The following is a 22612-nucleotide window of genomic DNA, read 5'->3' as shown; positions in this document are numbered from 1 at the left end:
CAAAGGCAAATAGCAAGAATGCCAGGTTTTGATGAAGGGTGCACATGGAGGACTGGAGTGACACGTGCTTCCATATGTAAAAGCGTAACAAATGCTTTTGTAACCATGTTTTCCTTTTGGTAAACATTTTCTCTAGATAATGTTTAACGTTGTTGTTGTACTACATACAATATCATAATCTGTAGTGCCTGACAGACACGAATATACTGATAAAGGCAATATTTGATGGTATGTGCTGTGAAAGGCAATTTGCAGAAGATGAAAAGAAGAAATGGCAAGTAGAAGGCTTTAAATCAAGACAAAAGCATGGCAATAGGGGAATAAAATGGGAAATAAATAGGATGGGGTGGGTCAGGGTGAGGCTGGCCGTGACAAAAACTGCAAGGTAAACAAATGTTTTATTATTATTATGGAGAGTTACTGATAGTTGTGAATGGCTAAACATAAAGAGTTACAGAGTTGCAGCATGGTGGATATAAAGGCCTACTGCTATGATCTGCCTCAGAGTCCCAGGGTTCGGTCCTGCCCTCCAGTTACTGTCTATGGACAATCTGCATCTTCTACCCATGTCTGTGTGTTTTTATAATTACTGCATGCTGGGTAATTATATGAAACAATTGCTATTACACTTGACTTGTCACGTGTAATATAATTTCATTTTTTAGCAAGTAATACTGAAACCCTTGAAAAAGCTGAGATGACTCTGCTGATCTGGTCCAAACAAATTGAGCAGGTTCTGGTAGAAAGTGAGCAGATGAGAAAGGAAGCTGACGACATTGGGCCTTCTGCAGAACTGGAGTACTGGAAGAAAAGAATGGCGTCATTTAACAGGTAACACAAGGTTTAATTGCATTATTTACTGCAGCATGGAAGATACACAACTTACACTTAAAATTGTACTTTTTTTCTAAAAGCCTTCTAGATGAAATCAAGAGCCCTCAAGTGAAACGTGTAGTAAACATTCTTCAAGTTGCAAAATCCAGAACCCTAAGGCATTGGAAAGAACTGGTAAAGACCTTTAAACAAACTTCTCACCATGTGCACATATTCCTTTTCAAGTCTGCTTGCATGTATGCATACACCCATTAGGAATATTACTTTTCTACTGCTGATTTGGAATTTCACATATATTTGTTACAGAAATCTGTAAAGATAAATTTGAAAGATGACATACCTTTTGAAAGTTAGCAGCAAGAAACCTAATCACTGAGTTATTTCTTGGACTTCAGGTGACAGAACTTCATATATATATATATATATATATATATATATTATATATATATATATATATATATATATATATATATATATATATATATATATATATATATATATATATATATTCTGTTAAAAAAATCTCTATGAAAAGTATGTGGATTTGTGTGTGTGTGTGTGTGTGTGTGTGTGTGTGCATGTGTGCATGTATTTGTGCAAGCATATATGTGTGTCTTCATGTCTGTGTATGTGTCTGTGTCTTCCTGTATGTGTGTCTGCATGTATGCCTTCAAGCATGCATGCATGTATATGCTTGTAAGTGTGTGTGTGTGTGTATGTGCACAAGCATGTGCTTGAATGCATGCATGTGTGTCTATGTGTGTTTTGTATGTGTATCCCTATGTGTCCATGCAGACTACTTACAAGCAAGAAATAATAATTTAAAATCACTAACCATTTTTATATTGCAACTATCTGGTAGACCAACTGTTTGTTTTTGGATTTTTTTTGTTTGTTTTGTATTTGATACACAATGAAAACCTTTATGAAAAGAAATTATACAAAAATATGTATATGAAATGGCAAATCACACATTATACTATAGCCTGACAATGGAAGTATGCATATGACAAAATGACCTTGAATGAGCTCCAACATAATTCTAGCTGTGTGCAAATTGAACATTTTAATACTAAAAATCTTGAATGTGTTTTAGTGTTTTTTTTTTTTTACAAAAAACCCACCCTTTTACCTTTTATAATAATTTTTTTGTTTTTCTTTTGAATTATTGAATGTTTTCAAAAGACTATAAAGTAATTGGAACTTTGCCATACAATTGAATCAATCCACAACTAGCCATCAAAACCAGACTACTCAACATTCAACAGCACAGCTGCAATGACACAAAACTATTTGCTTGAGTATGTATATCACCTGAAAATGTGCACTTGAAGTAAAATTAGCTTTGTGCAACTGAAAACTAGAGAAAATCTGAAAAAGCATATTTTCATGGACCAAGCTCCTTAGAACTACCTATGTTTTGGGCTTTACCTCCAAAACTATTTTAGTTTGTTATGCTTACCATAAAGCCAGTTAAGTTAAGAAAACAAGTGATCATTTAGAAAGAAAATATTGTTTCAGTTTTTTTCTGTGAGGTTTTGGGCAAACAATGTCTTAAGCAGTCATGACAATGTAAGATGGCAATGAGTGGTCAAGTTTGGAGCACCTGAGGGAGAACTACTACCCAGTGGCATAGCTAGAGTTTATGCCATCTGGGGCTGACTTTAGGTTTGCCCCCCCACACACACACACAAAATAAAACATTATACACATCATAGTCATACAAAACTTGAAAATGATGGTATTCACATCTATTGTTAAAAGCAATACCTTGGTATTGCAATCCACAAACTTGTTTGTCCAATTATGCAAAAGCATTTCCCTGACACACTTCTTCTTTTGGCTTTTCCCAGTTAGGGGTCACCACAGCGGATCACCTGTTCACTCATGATTGGTAGTGGAGTTTTACGGTGTCAAGTTGCCAGCCCGGTGCCCAATCTTCCACAGAATGCACACACATGCACGCACTCATGCCTAGGGCCAGTTGAGAATGTCCAATCCACCTACAGCATGTCTTTGGGATGTGGGAGGAAACCGGAGCACCCGGAAGAAACCAACGTGACCACAGGGAGGACATGCCGACTCTGCACAGGAGGCAACCCAGTTGAGGATCGAACTGGAGAACCTCTTGCTATGAGGCAGCAACACTAACAGCTGCACTACTGCAGCCGCCCCGATTTCCCTGACACACTAATGAATTATTTTTCCCAGTAATCCCTTCATTAGTTTGTATTGTGTATGCACAAGCACTAAAATGACACAATAAATTATTTTGCCCAGTGGTCACTTCAGCAGTCTGACCATGGATGCACAAGCACTTCCCTGATACACAAATGAATTATTCCCCCAACCAACATCATCATTAATATGTCCAGGTATACACAAGTACTAAAATGACACACTTTCTCAAACGGCCCTTCAGTAACATTTCCTAGTATGTACAAGCACCAAAATGAAACATTTCCTAGTAAGTACAAGCACCAAAGTGAAAGATTCAACCAAGCAACCCCTTCAATAAACTGCTGAGGCATGCATGTGTGCACACACACACACACACACACACACACACACACACACACACACACACACACACACACACACACACACACACACACACACTCGCGCACACACACACACACTGCAGAAGTAAAAGAGTAAAAATCCATATGTGCATATGTATATTACAAAACTCAGCATATGCATATATAAATGATAATTGTAATAGTACTATGTACTGGAATATTAGAATGCAAATATAAATGAATTGTTTTAGCAGTGATTAAATTAATAAATTGTGAACAAACTTGAATACCCCCATATACCTCTCAACTGCACCTCCTTTAGAGAAATCACATTTTGCTTCATAAAGCTGTTTGGTCTATGATGATGGATTTGTCACATATTTAGTGGTAACACTTTAAGCAAAAAAGACTTGATAAATTAAAGAAAGATCATTTGGAATACAAATGCCCTTTTCTGATAACCTTGAAGTTTCTTCCACAGCTACAGTAATACCATTCTTTGTCATTATTTAATAATGCAGAAGCACTGTTTTTATATGTTAATACTAATGTCTATCAGTCTTTGATCATAAACTACTATTTACATCCATCCAAACCATTTCACAAAAAAAAATAAAAACCCAAAAAAAACAGGTGCATTGGAATACATCCTCTCCTGAATTACCACAGGTATAAAACATATAATAATTTCAGGGGATTTAAATATTAATCAGTTTAGAATATCATTGAAAAGGCCAACAATTAATACTAGTAAGACATCCATAGACATCTGTGGGTATTTCAGTTAACAACAGAACCTACTACACTGAATAAAGCTACAAATACAAACAGGTTTCTCAACTAGCTAGTAACATCAACCAACCTTAACACCAAGCATGCAGTAATACTCCCAGACACACCAGTGATCATAATTTCACCTTTTTAACTGAGCTCAAGTGAAACCACCCAAAATCCTTACCTTTTCATGGACAAGGCAAACAAAATGCTTCTCAGAAATATATTTTAATTCTCTACCTCAGCAATGTGACTGGAATCCCTCATAATTCCTAATGATTCCTTCCCCTAGATGAAACAGTCACATACTTTAATACAACCTTTCTTTTCTTAAATCCCTAGCTCCATTAAAGAGAAAGAAAATTAAAAACCCATCAGCTCCTTGGCTGTCTTTTGTGATAAAAAAGCTATGAAAGAAAGGGATGAGTTGGAAGATGTGGAAACAAACCAGCACTTCTCTAGCATTAGTAAATATATAGCCCTTAGGAAATAATTAAATATACTATACAAAATGAAAATAAAGTTTACAATCTAAAACTTAAAAACAAAACATACAAAACACCCTAAACAAAACATTGAAACTCTATCAACAAACTGCTAAAACTGACTAAATCCACCTATTAAAACCCAGTCCCAGATGTCTTTAACCTCCATATTCCCTGCAAAATGAATGAATACTTCATCCACACTTCCACTTCCCTACTGCAAAATAATGACTCTGCTGACATGAAAGCCTGTAACTATAACGTTCCACAACATCTTCCCAGTAGTAATGCATCTACTCCAGGCACTGCTACCATAATAGAAATGTTTATTTTGGAATTATTCTCTATTAATCAAGTCAAAAAGCTCCTAAAAAAGTTTAAATCTACCACATTAGACCCAGCCTACCCCTTTAAGAATTCTTCAGCAAAGTAGCTGATTAAATATCCTTCCCTGTTGCCATGCTTATTAATAGATACATTCAAGAACAATATGTCCAAAAATACTATAGGAAAAAATCCTATATCATGTCTATCCACAAAGGTGGAAAGGACATTAGTATCCCAAATCAGAGACCTATCAGCATTCAATTCCCCTTATGACAATTACTAGAAAAATTTATTCAAAGACAACTATTGGCTCACCTAATCACCAACAGACTTATTTCTTTTACACATCATAGTCTTAGGCCTGGTCACTGCACTCATGATGCACTTCTATCATCCCTAAACACCATCTACAGCCACCTAAACCAACATTATTTCACTGCCTTCATATTCCTATATATGTCTAAAACCTTTGATACTGTCTTCCGTGATTTGCTTCTGTAAGCTATTGTCTCTCTCTACCTGGGCATTCAGGTCTAAATTAATTTAGGAACTACCTTTCTGATAGGTCTCAAGCAGTCATCTGAAAACACTCCCACAACAGCTTAATACCTAAATATTGTAGGAGTTCCACAAGCCTCTGTTGTATGGCCCCTTATGTTTAACATCTTCAAATAATCTGCATGACTGTAACTTTAATTAAATATGTAGATGATTCTACCATGATAGCCCACATAAAAACCATTCAGCAACTTCAAGCTTAGTTTTAAACAGTTTTCAACAACAAGACAAGCTCACCTCATCCAGACTAATTCTGAATGAAAGAAAGCCAAAATTATGATTCTTCTCATATTAATACTAATCTAGAACAATTACCAATTAGCATAACATAAAAAATATCCATTTTTAGAAAATGTGACTCATGTAAAGTTTCTAGGAGTCATCACTGATAAGCAACTGAAATTTGAACAACACATTAACTATGTTGCCTTCAAAATTAATCCAAAACTATGCAGACTTTGCAAAGTTAGATCACAAAGCATTAGTTTTATCAGTCCAATTTCTTTTGCTACCCAGCCTACTTTATGGAGCCCTGTGTTAACTAATATCTGCAGGAAATCAATGAAAGAAGCTTGAAAAAATGTTAGAATAGCTAAATTTGCTGCTAATCTTCCCAGTAAGGCACATAAATTTATTGCCTTCCGGCAATTACAGTAACTAAAACTAAGTAAAACTTTGAATTAGACCCATTTCAACAATGCACACTTAACAACCCTAACAAATGCCCTACTATTAGAAACTTAATAGCGCAATATATTTCTACAACTTGAAGCATCTTGCAATCACCAAATTCAACAAACACTTTAACTCCCTTTATCCTATGTATGTTACTAAACTATGGAGCACCCACCCTCCAGAACTTAAAATATTGATTAACACAAACATTTTCCTAGCAAACTTAAAAAAAAACTTCCCCAACATGGGATTCACACACACACACACACACACACACACACACACACACACACACACACACACACACACACACACACACACACAAAAACACAAACCTACCTCCCAATTGTCTGACCATTCATGGTGGTCTGCTGTGCAGTCCAAACATCTTCTGGAATTCAAATTCTACTGCACAGAAGAAGAAGACATAAACAGTCTCAGATTCCATATCTGTGCGACCAGATGCAAAGGGCATTCATAAAGAAGAATGCCCTTTGGAAAAAAAAAAGTAACTTTTTAATTAAAGGGAAAGATATTATTTTTTCCAGACAATATGCTGTCTGGAAAAGGCAGTCTACATTTTCCAGACAGTGTCCCTTAATTCTGGACAGTCCAAAAATAAAAAAACCCTGCAACACAACAGCTTCTCATTTATTAAAAAGTGCCATCCGGGGTGGATCACCCCTCACACCCCTTCTAATTACGTCACTGCCACTACCACTACCAAAGTACCCAGCTATATAAACTGCAAAAAATCTAGTTAGTCAGAATTTAAGGAGCACATATGAAACTGATCTATGGTAATTGATCAAAACTAACTTTTTAGAATGGATTATTGAACTTAAAATTCAGCTAAGGGTCCATAATAAGCTTCAGAAAGGAATGCTCTTCTATTCGACTTAACCTTGTACTTCCCATACAAAGGTATAGGCTCCGTACACCCCCGATGCTTAGTGTAACTCTTTCTGTTGTCACTGCTCAGCACTGTAGTAATGATAACCCCTTCAAATGACCCTTATCTTCAGGCCAAATTTTTGCCAATTGCCAATTTGACTAAATGGCTTTTAGAAGCATATTTTACTCCAGCTTGAAACAGCTTTGTAAAATGGTAATGTTTCCATAACAGACACACACATACATACACATATATCTACATGTATCTATATATATATATATATATATATATATATATATAAATATATATATATATATATATATATATATATATATAACTGCTTATCTGAACTGGAGTGCAACATGTTTTATCATAATTTCTGTCATTAACCATGTATTACCACTCTGCCTACTTCATATATAGTTCATCACAGCTCTACCAGTAGTATCACTAACCTAATCAATTGACTCAGACCTATACGACAGAAATTACAATTACAATCTAAAACATTAAAATTACCAGACCTATTTTGAACATATAACCATAAAAACATACAAAAACAATTATATTAAATCATTCCATTTAGTGGAGCTCAGGAACTTTGCACTGTTAACTTCCAAAGGGGAGAGACTAACCTTTTTGATATAATCAAATCATGTCTTCACATTTCAAACAAATGCTCATAAAATTGGAACCATAGGGGTTACTAAGAAAAGTATAAAAGACAAAGTCTTCAGCACAAACTATTTATATGGTGGATTTTAGGTTCTGGGTCTTAAACTGAATTTAGTAAGTCACATTAAGCACACTAGCTATTAAGTTTGTAACATTTTCTAAACAACTTATCTCAGCAACCACTCAAGGTACACACACACTCTGTCATCAGCATTTTGTTCATGCAGCTGAGAGCTTTCATATGAGGCTAAGTAGTTCTGTCTGTGTTACTTGGTTGTCGAGATATTTAGAAAAAAAGGTTAACTATCAACACATTTCAGTTTACATTTTGTAAGCTTTAAGATGAATTTTTAGGACTTTGTATGTAGCATGATTTTGGAATTATTATTATTTTTTTAAGCAAGAAACTTATGACATAGGCTATCATACATTTATATAAATGAAAACAAACCATACTGACATAATCTTAATTGCAAGCATTTTACATCAGAAACCATACCGACATAATTTTAGTTGCAAGCATTATACATAATCTACCCATTCATTGTCAGTCAAACATTACATAGCTCATTCAAATCCTGCCTTTTTTTAAACTTCATGCCTTCCCTGTATAAATTGTTCCCACAATTCCCATTTTTCCCATGTAATTCCCAATTCCAGTTGCTTTATCTCTGTTACTATAGTCACTACTTCTAGTACAGTTGGTTTAGACTTTGATTTCCATTTTGTAGTAACTGCTTTTTTGGCAGCCCCCATAATTAGACTCAGCTAGGCCTTACTATGTCTAGGCAATTCCAATTCTGTATCATAGCTCAGAAATATTACCTCCCTAATTACACCAATTTGCTTACCCAATATCTCTGAGTAATCTGCAGGGAATCTTTAAAGCCTGCCAACTCATTACACTCCCAGAAAATATGTTCCCAATTACCTCTTTCATCCTTATCGCACCTCCAACATTTGCTGTCACGTTAGGATGATGCAAATATGAACAAGCAGTATTTGATGCCTACAGGTGTTAATAGGGCATAACTGCAGAAGCACCTGGTGGCATCACTCAGCGGTAATACATTAAAATATCATAATTCAAAACCTAAAAATAACAGTAAAATGCACATTAAATCCAAATGTAGCTATAAGCTCCAGCAGATAAGGAAAACAAACACTAAATACTTATCTACATACAGATTACCTAATACAAATGACCAAAGTACAGCAGATACACTTACAACTAATTAAACATTAAAAAGAACAAGAAAGGTAAATGATATTTACCGAATCTTTATGGAAAGCCATTTATAATGGTGGCTGTAATGAGACAAATTCCAAAATAAAGCTATGCCATATAGGAAAAAAATGACTCTCCTAATTATAAAAATACATTAAAATTCACAGAAGATTTTTTTAAACCTGCTAAAAAGCCCAGTCCCAAAAGAAAAGTGTCTACCTAAACTATGATCTGACATGAGAAAACTATAAAATAAAAACCTAAGAAACACTTTACAGTACAAAACAAGTGTAGCAAAACTTTAAAAAATATATTTCCCTAATGTCCCTTTTCCCATTAAAAATAATAAAGTTATGAAAAAACTGAAATAATTACTTGAAAGTAAATAAATAAGCTACAACAAACAAGTCAAACCTGTTAAAATGAATACTACAGACCAGCATCATATCCCTTAAAGCATTCTGGCAGCCAAAATGTCAATGGAAGATGTTAAGAGTTAGAATTCTCAGCAAACCTATTGAAAGATCAGACACAGATATCAAGCTCCAAACAATAGAATCAACCCCTAACTCTGTATAAGGAATTTCATTCACCTTAACTAGAAGTTTTATTAAATATCTTTGCTGCATCTGTACATAAGTCATTTTAGTTGGATGTTTTGTTTTCTTGATGATATGCTAATCTAGTTTTATATGTTGTATAGCAAATTATTTTTGTCTAATGATCCTGTTGTACCACCTAACATTCTACTCTGCGTAATTATATTTTCTTTTTCATATGAGTATTTGTAATTTGTGGCTGACCTGAAAATGTTCCATTTGGATCAGCGTTCAACCCTAATAAACAAGCACATAAATAAAACAAACATATGTTGCTATATGAGCCTAATGAGTAAGTTCCTTCCCCAGAAACAGTCCCACTTCCAAACTAATTCTGTAATCCATGACCTCAACAAATGCCACTTCTCTGCTTCTATTCCCCCTGTTTGTCTGCTGCTTCTCTGTGTTTCCGTTCCCTCTAGTACAATGCAAGCTGAAATCCTTCAATGGCATTGTTGGCTAAGTCTTGAATGGTAGACATACTGTTGGCTTAGTAGACACCAATGAAATGGACTAATTATACTGCGGAACAGCGGGGAAAGGCAATTCATTGTTAGTTATTTTCAAACATGTTTAAATGAGATCTAAGTGCATTTATTTGCTTTGTTAACTGGGGGGGGGGGGGTGTGTGGCTGAAACCAGGGAGGTCAGCAGGTTCAGTAATGGGTAGGGGAGCTAGTTCAAAGACCTTTGCAAAAACACTCTGACCTGTATCCATTCAGTTTCAGTTACTTAAGCCCAGTGTCTTGTCTTTCTTGTGCCCGTTTGAGGAAAAAACCTGAATGGTATCCATCAGTACTCTGTCTAATCATCTATTACAAAAAGAAAGACAATATCATAAGTAACTTAGCATTATATCAAGGATTAACTTAACATGGATGCATGTTCCCCTATTTACATGGTCTGGCTTTGATATGGATTTAAGTTCTGAGTGTCTGTTGCTACTCATTTCATTCCAGATAGATTAACCAAGCTAACTACCTACTTACAATGTTTTTTTTTTTTTTTTACCATTTGTTACCCTTTCTTCATTTTCTCTAATTTGCTCTAGTAGGGTAATCACCTCTTGTTTCTTTGGTCCCTCCATGAGCTTCCAGCACCTAGTAATTGTTTTCTTTGTGATGAGGGTTATTACCATGAACAATTCTCATAGGGGATCAGTAACATTCAGTTATGCCCAATATCTCAGTAAAAAGTTATCTAACTTACTGTCGAATTCCAGATGTGTAACTCATATTATCATATCCTGCATTAAATTTCTAAACTGGATTAGGCCTTCATTACCAGAAGATAGGTTCCCAGGTGCATTTCATTCCAATATTGCATCTCCAGCTTGAACTTGACTGCATAGGGAAGATATATACAAGTTTTGCTGGTGTATAAAAACACTTTCACGCAAAAATTCTAAACGTGCATGATGTAAGAACTTTGCCAGAGAGAAGAAAGATTTACTGCCAGTGTAGCTTAGCTATCACAACTCATAAGATCTCTTCCCACTCCCTGTTCGATTTTTCTTCTTCCAAGATATCATCCTACTGCAACTTTTTATCTGGGTAAGCTATCCCTCCCCATTCTGTCAGGTATCTATTATCCAATGTATGATAGTTGGTAGTTTATTTTTTCCTTGTTTAAACCATTGGGTGTTTCTTGCTTCTTGAGAGAGAGTTAGTTATATTCTGAGGTAAATTGTTTTTAAGTTTTATTATGCACTTTATCTATGTATGTTGCTTTAAGTTTAGAAAGGAATTAATTAATGTGACTTACTGACTGGCTGATTTGAATGAATGAAATGTTTTTTAGTATTTAAGCAGTCTGTATAACCAAGAATATTTGATCTGATGAAGCTATTACAGTTATTATAATAAATATTTAGTCATAAATATCCGAACTGGTCCTTACTTTGCTCTTGTTTAACGTATTTTTATTGCTGCACAAGTTTTTGTTTTAACGAGAGCATTTGCCTGTGTGAGCAGCATTCTTGTTTATTACAAAATATTCTGAGGTAATGCTAATTTGGACTTTATTTTATTCCATTTTAACAGTCCTTCCCTTATTCCTTTTTAACAATCCTTCCCCTCTCATCGACTGTTCCCAATATTTCAAACATGTTCCTTTTTGCCCCCGTCTACCTGCTACTGTTTCCCCCACTATCTCTCTCTTTGCAGCCTATTGGTAGTATATCATCTATCCATTCCCTTAACTCTTTATTATTAAAGTATTTCCTAACATCTTTTCTCATGTCAGCCATCAAGCTTGACAGTCCTTTACCAATTCACTTATCCTAAAATATCTCCAGCAGGTAATTTGATGCAAACCTAGGCCATTTTTCTTATCAGCAATTCTTTCATTCTTATCTTATACATCATGTCTTGACACTGTGTATTTAACTATAGCTAAAGCCCCAGTCCTCTTCATAGCCTGGGCAGTGTTATCTTTAACCATGCCATCCTTGGCTGTTCCCCGTTCTACAGAATATCTCTCATCCAGTTGTGCAGTTTTACTATGTCTGCTGACTTAGATGTTGACCAAAAGGATTGTTCTAAATACCATATGTGTGAGATTACTTCCCAGTTTAAAACCTGTATTCTGTGGTCAAATTCCAAGTTCAGATTCTTCCACTGATTCAGATTTACCTTAACATTTGCATAGAATTCTGCATATGATTCAGGCATAGCATTTTTTATAAGTGTTTTTAACTCGACTCTCAGATGTTGAATCCTGTCCTGTATTTTGATTTGAGGGAAAGTTTCTTGAATCCTTTATATGTGTCTTATGCTAACTGTTATTTCTTGTTTTTTTTCCATTTTAATCGTATATACTGTGATCTTTTCAAATTGCTCCAATTCAGGAAGAAGTATTGCTAGGATTTTTTTGTGGCTTGGTCAAGGTTAGAATTATATTTTTGGCATATACAGCCAGCTTAAGCTTTAAGTGCCCCAAACCTAAACCTTCCTTCTTTGAATTCCTGATGTCTTGCACCGGTAGCTCTTAATAAAGTGCAAAAGGCAGGGGGAAGGGAACATCCCTGCCTAGTGCCTCTAGTTATGCCAAGGAGCTCTGACAATGTGGCCGTTATTTTAACTATGGCTGTAGTTTCTATATAAACATTCCTCATTAGAGACACCCACTGTTCTGGGAAACCCGTTTGTGTTAGTACTGCAGTGTGATCAGACCGTTCCACTGGATCAAAAGCCATCTTTGGATCTGCGCTCAAGACCATGGTGGGAGAGGCTCTTTGCTGAGCTTTATGCATGATTAGCAGCATTCTAATTATGATGTCAAATGTTTGTGTTTCTTTGACAGATGCGCATTGATCCTGATGCATTACCTGGGACATAATATTTTCTAGGCAGTATGCCATCAGAGCCATAAATGCTTTACAGTCATGTCTTAGTATTGTTACTGGGTGGTATGAACATGCCTGCTGTTGGTCCATCCCTTTCTTTGGTATTCTTATTGTCAGTCCTTACTTCTAGCTTCTTGGGATTTTCTTTGTTCTCATGAACTTTATTTATTAGGCTTACCCATATAGCTAATGTTCTGTCTCCCCTTAGTTTCCATACCTCAACTGGAATACCATCTGTTCCTGATGCTTTTCCTACAGCGTGACACATTACCACATCCCCCAATTCATACATTGTTATCTCCTTAACCATTAAACTTCTCTGCACCTCAAACATCCTCTCTAATCCCACTTTCTATAAATAAGCCTTAGTCTGAGTTGCCAAGTAGTCCCCTCCATGTTTTGCTCTGTATATATATATATATATATATATATATATATATATATATATATATTTCTTCACAGTACTTTCTAAATGCTACAAAAATTGATTGTAATGCTTTAAGCTTATGCAACATGGTCATATTCCTTTTCCAATCTCCATAAGTAAGTATTAGGTAATTGCCCTTGTAGGCAATTTCTTAGTCAGTTACCCTATGGGAGAATCAAACCCCACACCTTGTGTCTATAAGGTAAACACCTTAACCATTATGCCAACTCCCAACAATTTTGACCTGTTATCTTTTTCTAACAAAATATGTTTGGAATGCCTCCCTTATTTCCTGTTTAATGTCATCTCATTGTTCTAATGTTATTCCCTGTGTTGTCAACTTTTGTGTTAGTTTGCGTCTTACCCAATCTTTAAAGTTTTCTGATTTTAAGACATAGGTTGGAAATCTCTAGTGTTCCGGTCCCTTTTTTTCCTGTGCTAGATAAATCATTGCTTTAACATATTTATTTTTTTATTTATTTTACATTTGTTTACCGGAAAGTCCGACTGGGCAGGGCTACCCATTTTCAGTGGAGGCCCAGGGAGAAAAGCTCCACACAGTATATCAATGTAAACAAAAAACACATGGAGCAAGTTGGAAAAGAAACATTTAGAAAAGTAACATTCAAAATTGTCATAGAATATATGCATGAATTGATGTAATTACTGGGCTAGTTTTAATCTTTCCAATTATTTCTCTATCCTCCTTAGAGATTATTAATTTGTCTAACCTAGATCAGCACTGGTTTTGAGCTGAGTAAAAAGAAAAATCATTTGTGTTCCTGTACCTTCCCAAGTTATGTAGATAAATAAGACCTATCATATGTAAAAAAAACTTTTTTTCCATTTTAATCATTTTTCTTCCCTCATGTTGTTTCACTCTTGAAAAATCCTATTAGAGTCTCCAGTTTTAAGATTTTTAGTATCACATTTCTGAATGCAAATGTTATAGTTCTTGGGGGAAGATATATGGCTGCAAATGTCAGTCAGGTTTCCTGCACATCCCCCTTAACTATCATATATCTGCCCATCTCATCTTTTGTGTGGCTCATTAGCTTAAAAGGAGTATTTTCCTTTCCAACAAAAGAAGTCACCTTCTTCTTGCTCCTTTATAACTAGAATTAGTGAAAATTTCATACCCTTTTTTAATGAGTTTATCATACTCAGCCTCACCAATGTGAGTTTTCTGTAGGGCCACAGAGCATGCCCTCCTCTTTTTTGATTATACCCATAACCCTTGCTCGCATGATGAGGTTAGTCAGGCCATTCTCATTCCATATGATAGCGTTGGATTTGTTCATACTATAATTAGCAGCACATCTTTTATTAATTGCACTACTGGATGATTTTGCCAACTAATGACCCTAACCCTTTGAATCACCTTGGTTTCTACCCTCCTTAATAACAACAAACACGAGAGTCTTCCAAGTTGAAAAATAGTTTACTGGTGTCTCCTGGTACCTCAGCTTGCGCCTTCAAGGGATAAATTACACACCAGAAACACAATCCTTTGATATAATATCAATTAACACCAGATTAATGATGCATGCCCCTTAAAGTGATACAAAACATATTTGCAGAATATTTAGAAACATTAAAAAAAAGTGTTGTTTCCACCGTTTTCTATGCATATTAAACATGTTACTCTAAATTTAAACCTGACAGGATTTATCATGGGGGTTCAGATTCTACTTTGCTTTTTAGTATATTAGCTAGAACCAGTCATCAAGATGGGGAGATGTATAAAAATAAACTATTAGCTTTGGAAACTAGGTTTATTATTAATTTCAACACTCTACACCTGGAGAACCTGAATGGCTGTGAGGTGCAAGGAAATCACCCTGGAGTCAGGAAGTCTGGTGAGCTTTGAACTTGTATCCAGATGGCATCTGAGAAATTTTATCTGCTGAGAAGGGGTAAGATGACTTCTGCACAGGTTCACTGTGATCCTTAGGTCATGCATCAGCTGGAGCAAAAGGTCCCAGTGTTTGAATAACAGGTCATTAGAGGTAGTGGTCAGCAGCTAATCATCGATGTATGGGAAAACATGGACCCCTAGCAGGCAGACTTGATGCCACCACTGCCATCATCTTGGTGATCACAATGGGGCCTGTGGTGAGACTAAATGGCAGGGTTTTGAAATGATAACGATCGACTCCAAACTAGAATTTGGCGAAATCTTCTTGAATGCTTCTCTGTCTTCACGTGATAGTAAGCATCCTTAAGATCTATGGAGCATTTCCAGTTGTCCTTCCTTAGTAGAGGCAAAATGGACTGAAGTGTGACTGTTGGAACTCCGTCTGTTTGACATATTTATTTAAATGACTCAGATCCAGGATGGGTCTGAGATCCCCTGTTTTCTTGGGTACTAAAAAGAGCCTCGAGTAGACTCTGGATTCTTAATGGTCTTCGGGGTCTGGTTGGATGACTCTTTTTTCTAATAGCTTGGAAATTTCTGCTGCTGTGAGTTCCCATTGACTGGGTGGTACATCAGCAACTTTTGTCTTCCTGATATGAGGAAGGGAAAAGGGGTCCATGTAGCTTCTGAAAATTATATTTAGCACCCATGAATCTGTTGTTAGGTTTACTATCATTATTTCGAATCACACTCAGTCGACCGCACTATATTCGACAATGGAAAGTCGAACACAGCAATACTGAACTTTAAAAGCAAGCCTAGGAACGGGTTTTAACATGGGTCGAGATAGGGGCGAGGTTTGTAGTTCAGCAATAGCAGTGAACCCCTATCTCGACCCATGTTAAAACCCGTTCCTAGGCTTGCTTTTAAAGTTTGATATTACTATGTTCGACTTTCCGTTGTCGAACATAGTGCGGTCGACCGAGTGTAATTTGAAATAATGATAGTAAACCTGTTGTTATGCTTTCCCAGACTTGAGGATGCAGAGATAAGCCTCCCCGCAACTGTCTCCAGAGTACAGCAGTCAGGCAACCTTTCAACTCACTGGAGGGACTTCTCAGTAAAGGGACCATGAAATCTCTGGCTATGCAGTCCACCTCTTCCTCTAAGGTGACGTCCATTGTTGTGATCTCCTCTTCTAAAACAAAAAGGTCAATCTCCAGGTACATCTTGATAAGAGCTGTGTGACTTTCGGAACCACGTCTTTTTTTCAGCTCACTAATTCCTAGAATAAATTCTCTGATGAGCGGAAAAGTAGATACCCACTGCAGAGAGTCTTACTATCTTGTTAACTCCTGGTCAGTGTATCTTAAAGCTTTATGCAAAATCACACAGACGAATCCAGGCATGCCGATGGATACTAATGATGGTGACCACTGCTCTGGCCATGCCATCAGCTGCATCAGAAAACAGTTGCATGGTTGTGTTGGAAGTAGACTGTAAGGGACTCCACTGTCTTTGGAACATCTGCAGGCTAGATACCCAGGAGAGACTTGGAAATTTCCTTGGTCAGGTCTCTCTGAAACCTGATAACATGGGCTAAATAGATAAGTGCTGTAAGTGCAAAAGTCACTGAAACATATATATGTTTAACAAAATGATCCATAGCCCTATTGCCCATGTTAGGGAGATGGACCAAGGAACTTTCTTCTGTTAGTGCCTTCTTTGTGGCAGCCGCTATCACTATCATATCCACCAGTGGATCTTTGTTCCAGTATTTTCAATCTTTGGGTGCTGCCAGAATTCTATCATGATTTTTGAGAATGGGCTCCACCGTGTCAGGGTTCTTCCATGCACACTGAGCCATCAAATCAATGAGGGGGTCAACAGGAGGTACCACCTAAGATGAAGATGGGCCAGAACCAAAGACTTCCAGGAACACATACTCATCTGGAGATGGGTTATCAGTGGCTAATCTCCCTCTCAGGTTCATCAATTCAAGGATATCGCCAAAGGTGATGCCTTCAGAGGGAGACCTGGAGGAACCTCCACCTTCATCCAAGTCTATGTCTCCAATGAAAGACTCTGGAGAAGAGTCTAATTGCTTCTGCTTGCACATCTGTTTCATGTGAACTGCTTCAGGGGGAGGGTCAGAGGTTCTGAGTCAGACTGGGAGCTAATGTAACATGTGGCCTGGAAAGCCTGTGAAACTGACTGTCCCTGTCTGACAGGGAGATGGGGAGTAGATGCTGACTCTTTTCAGGGTTCTGCTGGAACCAAACTAGATGGATCCACCTTCTTCTTTAGCATCGAAAGGACCCACTCAAAAACTTCAAAGTCTGATGTTACCATCGGCTCCACCAAGTCTTTCTGCCCCCAGACAAAAAGGAAGCCTTGGAACTGAGGGGCCTCGACCCCTAGACTGATCTTGATGCAGAGCTATCAAGAACCAAGGCACCATGGGGAAGAGATGGCTCCTAAAGCTTTGGTGTTGACCCATCTGGTGGAGCCATGATGCTGAAGCTTCAGCTCTGAGTCTCTTCTCAATTCAACATATTGGAGCCAAAAGAGGAATGGAACTTGACAGAGTCAAAGTCACTTGTACTGATGGCTTCAGTAAAGGTACGTGGGACAGATCGATCTGAGATAGCTGGGTCCAAGTGGCAGACTGAGACTGGATAAGGAAGAGGAGGAGAGATAGTTGGCTTAACACTTGGTATATTCCCAGAAGACGGTACCGAGAGAACCCTGAGCTGAATCTGCATTCTAAGGAACTTTCTCATCATGCTGTTGACATCTTGTTCATTCAGGCTTCTGGTTGACTGGGTCGACCGACAATGTCATTGAAGATGGTCTCAAGTACCTTCGTTCGTGAAGGATGTCAGCAAGTGCAGACTGGGACTCACTGGTTTTGAGGAGAACTAGGATTGAGGAGGTGATAGACAGATCCAAGGAACTGTTGGCTGTGAACATCAGGGTAACTTGGGATCCAAAGCAGACAACAAAGTCTGATTTCTCCTTATCTTTCAACTCCCCCTTCTCTTTTTCCATGCCTTTTTCTTTCTCAACCTCTTTCTCTCTCACCTTTTCTTTTGGCTTATCCCTGAGTCTCTTGTCTTTGCTAGTAGTGGAGGAAGTAGAAGGTAAGGCAAACCCTGTTTGAGGGTGGCAGAGACCTTTCACTAACAATTTCTTCTTTCTAGTCTGATGAGCTAGGGAGCTGAATGAAGTACAAACTTGACACTGTGAGTCAAGATAGGCAGCATCCAAATAATAAACATACAGGGAGTGTGGATCCTGGGGGTAGGTGGAGGGTGGGGGCGTTGAGACCACACTCAGTAAATTTCTTGAAATCTAGTCTGTCAGCTGTTACTGTTTTTTAACTCTAGGGAACAAAACTACATACACACACACACACACACACACACACACACACACACACACACACACACACACACACACACACACACACACACACTCACAAAACCCCCCTGAGATTTTAGCAGTAATGAATTCTATGCAAAAACTTCTAGCCTAATAACTATATAACAATAACCTAGTAAACATGATTGGGCAGCAACGAAGATCTGGGGTACTGAGGTGGAGTTCAGGGAATTATCAGCAAGGGAGGAGTCAGAACTCTGGAACCGAAGAGCTTCAGAATTGATACCGAGGTCTGATCTGGATGGATATAACAACCCATAGTTGAATCAGATGAAAATATGCAAATATAAGCTTAAACAAACTACAAAAAGTATCTATATTGGTGTTGGTTTGTGGGCTCCCATGGGGAGAGCATCTGCCTTGTTTCTGATGTGATCTCTGTTAAGTTAAGCAGGACTGCAGTTAGTTTATTGACATAAAGTCCAGACATGCATTATCCATTGTCGTGGGTGTGCATAGTTATTTCCTTCTGAGAACAGCATTCTGACTTCCATATGGTGGTTTCTAACATGATGTTGTATGCTAAGTAGAGTGATGGGGTATATCATTCACTGCTGGTTGAGATGATCACAGTCTTACTTTATCTTAATAAAGATTAGGCTGGTATTCACCTGGACCACCTCCTTACTATGACTATACCAAGTTCCATGCACCTTAGTGCGGAAAAATCAAACTGTCATCACAGTTCATTGATCATTTCTTTTGCTTCCAGCAATACTACTTTAAGTTTACAATGATTAACATTCTGATTTGCAAATCACATTTTCACCAGACCAGTTCAATTTGTTATAAATCACTAGCATGTCATTAAGCAGAGTGTCCATTCCACAACCAACCAATTTAGCTCTGGACTTGAGAGCTGTAAGCCCCCTGAGTTCCTCATTACCTTATTGTGTTGTTCCTGTAGGGCATCCACTCTCAACTTGAGTGGTGAGTCTTTTCTAAACAGTGGAAAGATATTCCCTTAATAGTTTCATGTGGCGATTGGGGGTCATTGCTGCAATGATGGTGGCTTTCCAGTATCCCTTGCTGTGGGTTGCTGGCCTTTGCCATATTTTTCTGCCAAAGCTTTTAGCACCTCTTGAGGATTGTCAGATGTCCATGGGCCCACAAAAGGGGTATCTTTAGGAGCTTGAAGTGGGCTCCCAGCTGCCGTCAACTCCTTTGAATTGGGATAAATTCTACTGTTCTCTTACTGATTGACATCAAATAATCTTGTTGTACATACACCCTCTGCCTGTCACATAATATGTTTAAACCCAGCATCCAAAGGCTAGTCAATATCTATTCTTTAAAAAGAATGTTGAGAACCTAACAATAATTTGTAGTGGGTATCTCTGATCATTTCTTGAGGGAACAAAGCTGTAAGATGTGCACGTTCCAGTAAAATGTCATCCTTGCTCAGATTTGTCCACTCTGCTATTTTGCCACTCATATAAGTCATACATTTCTTTCCCTCTGCTCCCTCTGGTATGCCTAAGAAACAAAGTTCTTCCTAGCAGCTCTGTCTTTATAAACTGTAATTATTGCATTCACTAAATCCCATCTAGTTTCATTTATCAACACCTTAGATTTTAAAAGTCCATTCTCTAGTATTAATGCCTGGATCATGTTGGAGTGCTCATTGACAGTTTCTGTGATCTCCTTTAGATGTAGGTCTTTTCCCTCATATAACTGGCAATTTTTGCATTCATTGATTGGATTTCTTTGTTGATAGTAAGTAAGGTAACCACTTCTGTTGGATCATTCTGCTGCAAGGTCACCATGTTGCAAGACCTGTAATCGTCAATGCTAGAGTCACCGGCTGCTATCTTGTTATGCTACTTACTCTTAGTTTTCAGTTTTTGCTTATTCCTTTACTTACACTATGCTTTTTTTTTTTTACCAATGTGGGTGTCTTTGTAGTGTTTACTGATGGGCTTTGGTTAGAAACATAGATTTGCTTTATTAGCTGGAGTGAGATCCTGAGTTGCTGCATCATACCAGAAGTCTCCCCTTTTTCATTTTTTTTTTTTTGTGTAAAGTAGGTAAAGCAGATGTTACCAGACACGTTTCTTTCTTATTAATGCCATTTTATAACAGTTTATTCTATGCTTCACATTTTATGGGTTTCGTATTATTTACTAAAAATTTTGGAAAGATTTTTGCCTCAGGGCTGGAAGAAGACTGTTGTGATTCTGCTAAGTATGTACAGGAAATAATGAGTTAGTCATTTTAACTGTGGTCTTTGTACAGATGTTCCATGTGTTTTCATTTTAACTGTGGTCTTTGTACAGATGTTCCGTGTGTTTTCATTTTAACTGTGGTCTTTGTACAGATGTTCCATGTGTTTTCATTTTAACTGTGGTCTTTGTACAGATGTTCCATGTGTTTTCATTTTAACTGTGGTCTTTGTACAGATGTTCCATGTGTTTTCATTTTAACTGTGGTCTTTGTACAGATGTTCCATATGTTTTGCCAGGGTCTCACCAGTTGGTTATATATGTTTCTGCTCTGCGACTGTTTCTCAGTTTTAACTCTAATGTAATACATTACTTGGGAGGAGACAAGGGTCATTTAAATAATGATTTTAAATATTTTAATGTAAAGTTAAATCTTACTGTGTTGTATGACTGAAGATCCAAAGAACTGGATCAGAATTTACAGGCTGATGTTTTATCTTAGAGTGCTGCTGTACACTAAATATGGCTCAGTAGAGACTACTAAGAGGGATATTAGTTGATGTCCAGATGGAAATGGGAATAGTGAGTGCATTATACACTGGCCAAAGAATTCGATTCAGAAAACACTAATGAAGTATCAGAATTCACCAGACCAGGGTAGCGAGTGGAATATCATATTTGTTTTTGGGGTCTATTTTTAGTCAACTTTTTTTTAGATAAGCAAGAAAATACTATGTTTTATTTGTTACCGATGCTAACGTCTGCTTTCTGGTCTTTGATGCACATAGAAAAGTTTACAATTGGAACTCATGGAATAAAAAAAAAAAAAAAACCTGTTTAAGTAAGCTACAGTTTAATAATAGAAAATTTAGGGTTATATATTTCAAGATTAGGAATCATTAGAGGAGTTATAGTTAGAATTACGTTTTTGAAGGTGACTAATGAGGAGGAAGACTCATGAGTGTTTGTTTTTACTAATCTGAATTTTAAATGGCAAAGTGGAAAGGCAATTACAAAGGCAAACAGAATGCTAAGATATATTGTCGGGGGACATTCCAGGGACAACTAGATAATCATGTGTCTTTATAAGGCTTTGTTGAGAGCCGGTCTGCAACACTCTGCTTAATGTTGGAAGCCATTCTGTTATTTTCTGTGAAAATAACCAATATGCATGGGTCTAGAGAAGGGCTGATAAAATGTTTAAGGGTTCATGAGATTGTCTTATTAGCAGAATTGTGTTGGTTGGCTATACATTCACTGGAGGAATGCATCTTTGCTGGGAATAGTAAGAACATATAAAATTATTAGAAATAAGGAACAGTTGCACATGCATATGCCATTGGAGACTGAAGTCACTAAAGTAACTGAACAATAGCAGAAAAATTATATTTCAGACTTTTCATATCCTGTAAAAATGCATGCTAGTACAAAAACCTGTTGATCTAGCAACTCTCTAAGTTTAAGACAGTAATAATTAAAATCTGTTCCTGAGTTTGGACATTTGTCCCCCATTATTTTTTGCTTTGTCCAGATTTCTGGAGATTGACAGGTTTGTGCACAGAGACATAAAATACAGAGGTGGTAGAACGCAGCAGGACTGACAGATTTCTTGTGGTCTTTTCAAGTAGGAAGCAAGGAGTGGCAGTCTTTTACAATGGATGTAGTGGACACTGGCACTGGGAATTGCTGAAAGGTGCGATGGTGGAAACTATTATTAGAAGGATTTTAGTTCTGGTTTGAACACATGGATAATGGGGAACAAAGTTGCTAAAACAATCAGTTGCCTATGAGGTTATCTGCTTA

The 22612-nt window shown here is 37.2% G+C and overlaps 1 protein-coding gene across 1 annotated transcript in view; it reads left to right on the top strand.

Annotated features, from left to right (window-relative positions):
- LOC122796791 (dynein axonemal heavy chain 5-like) overlaps window positions 1-22612 on the top strand; it is a 2204633-nt gene that overhangs the window by 143293 nt on the left and 2038728 nt on the right. Inside the window, exons 8-9 of the mRNA XM_044065521.1 lie at window positions 666-831; window positions 915-1008. Of these exons, the coding sequence (XP_043921456.1) occupies window positions 666-831; window positions 915-1008 (260 nt within the window). The remainder of the gene's footprint in view (window positions 1-665; window positions 832-914; window positions 1009-22612) is intronic.

The sequence above is a fragment of the Protopterus annectens genome, chromosome 3.part0, assembly GCF_019279795.1.
Source record: "Protopterus annectens isolate FY-2018-M chromosome 3.part0, PAN1.0, whole genome shotgun sequence".
NCBI classification, from domain to species: Eukaryota; Metazoa; Chordata; order Ceratodontiformes; family Protopteridae; genus Protopterus; species Protopterus annectens.
This window is presented reverse-complemented; position numbering and strand designations above follow the sequence as displayed.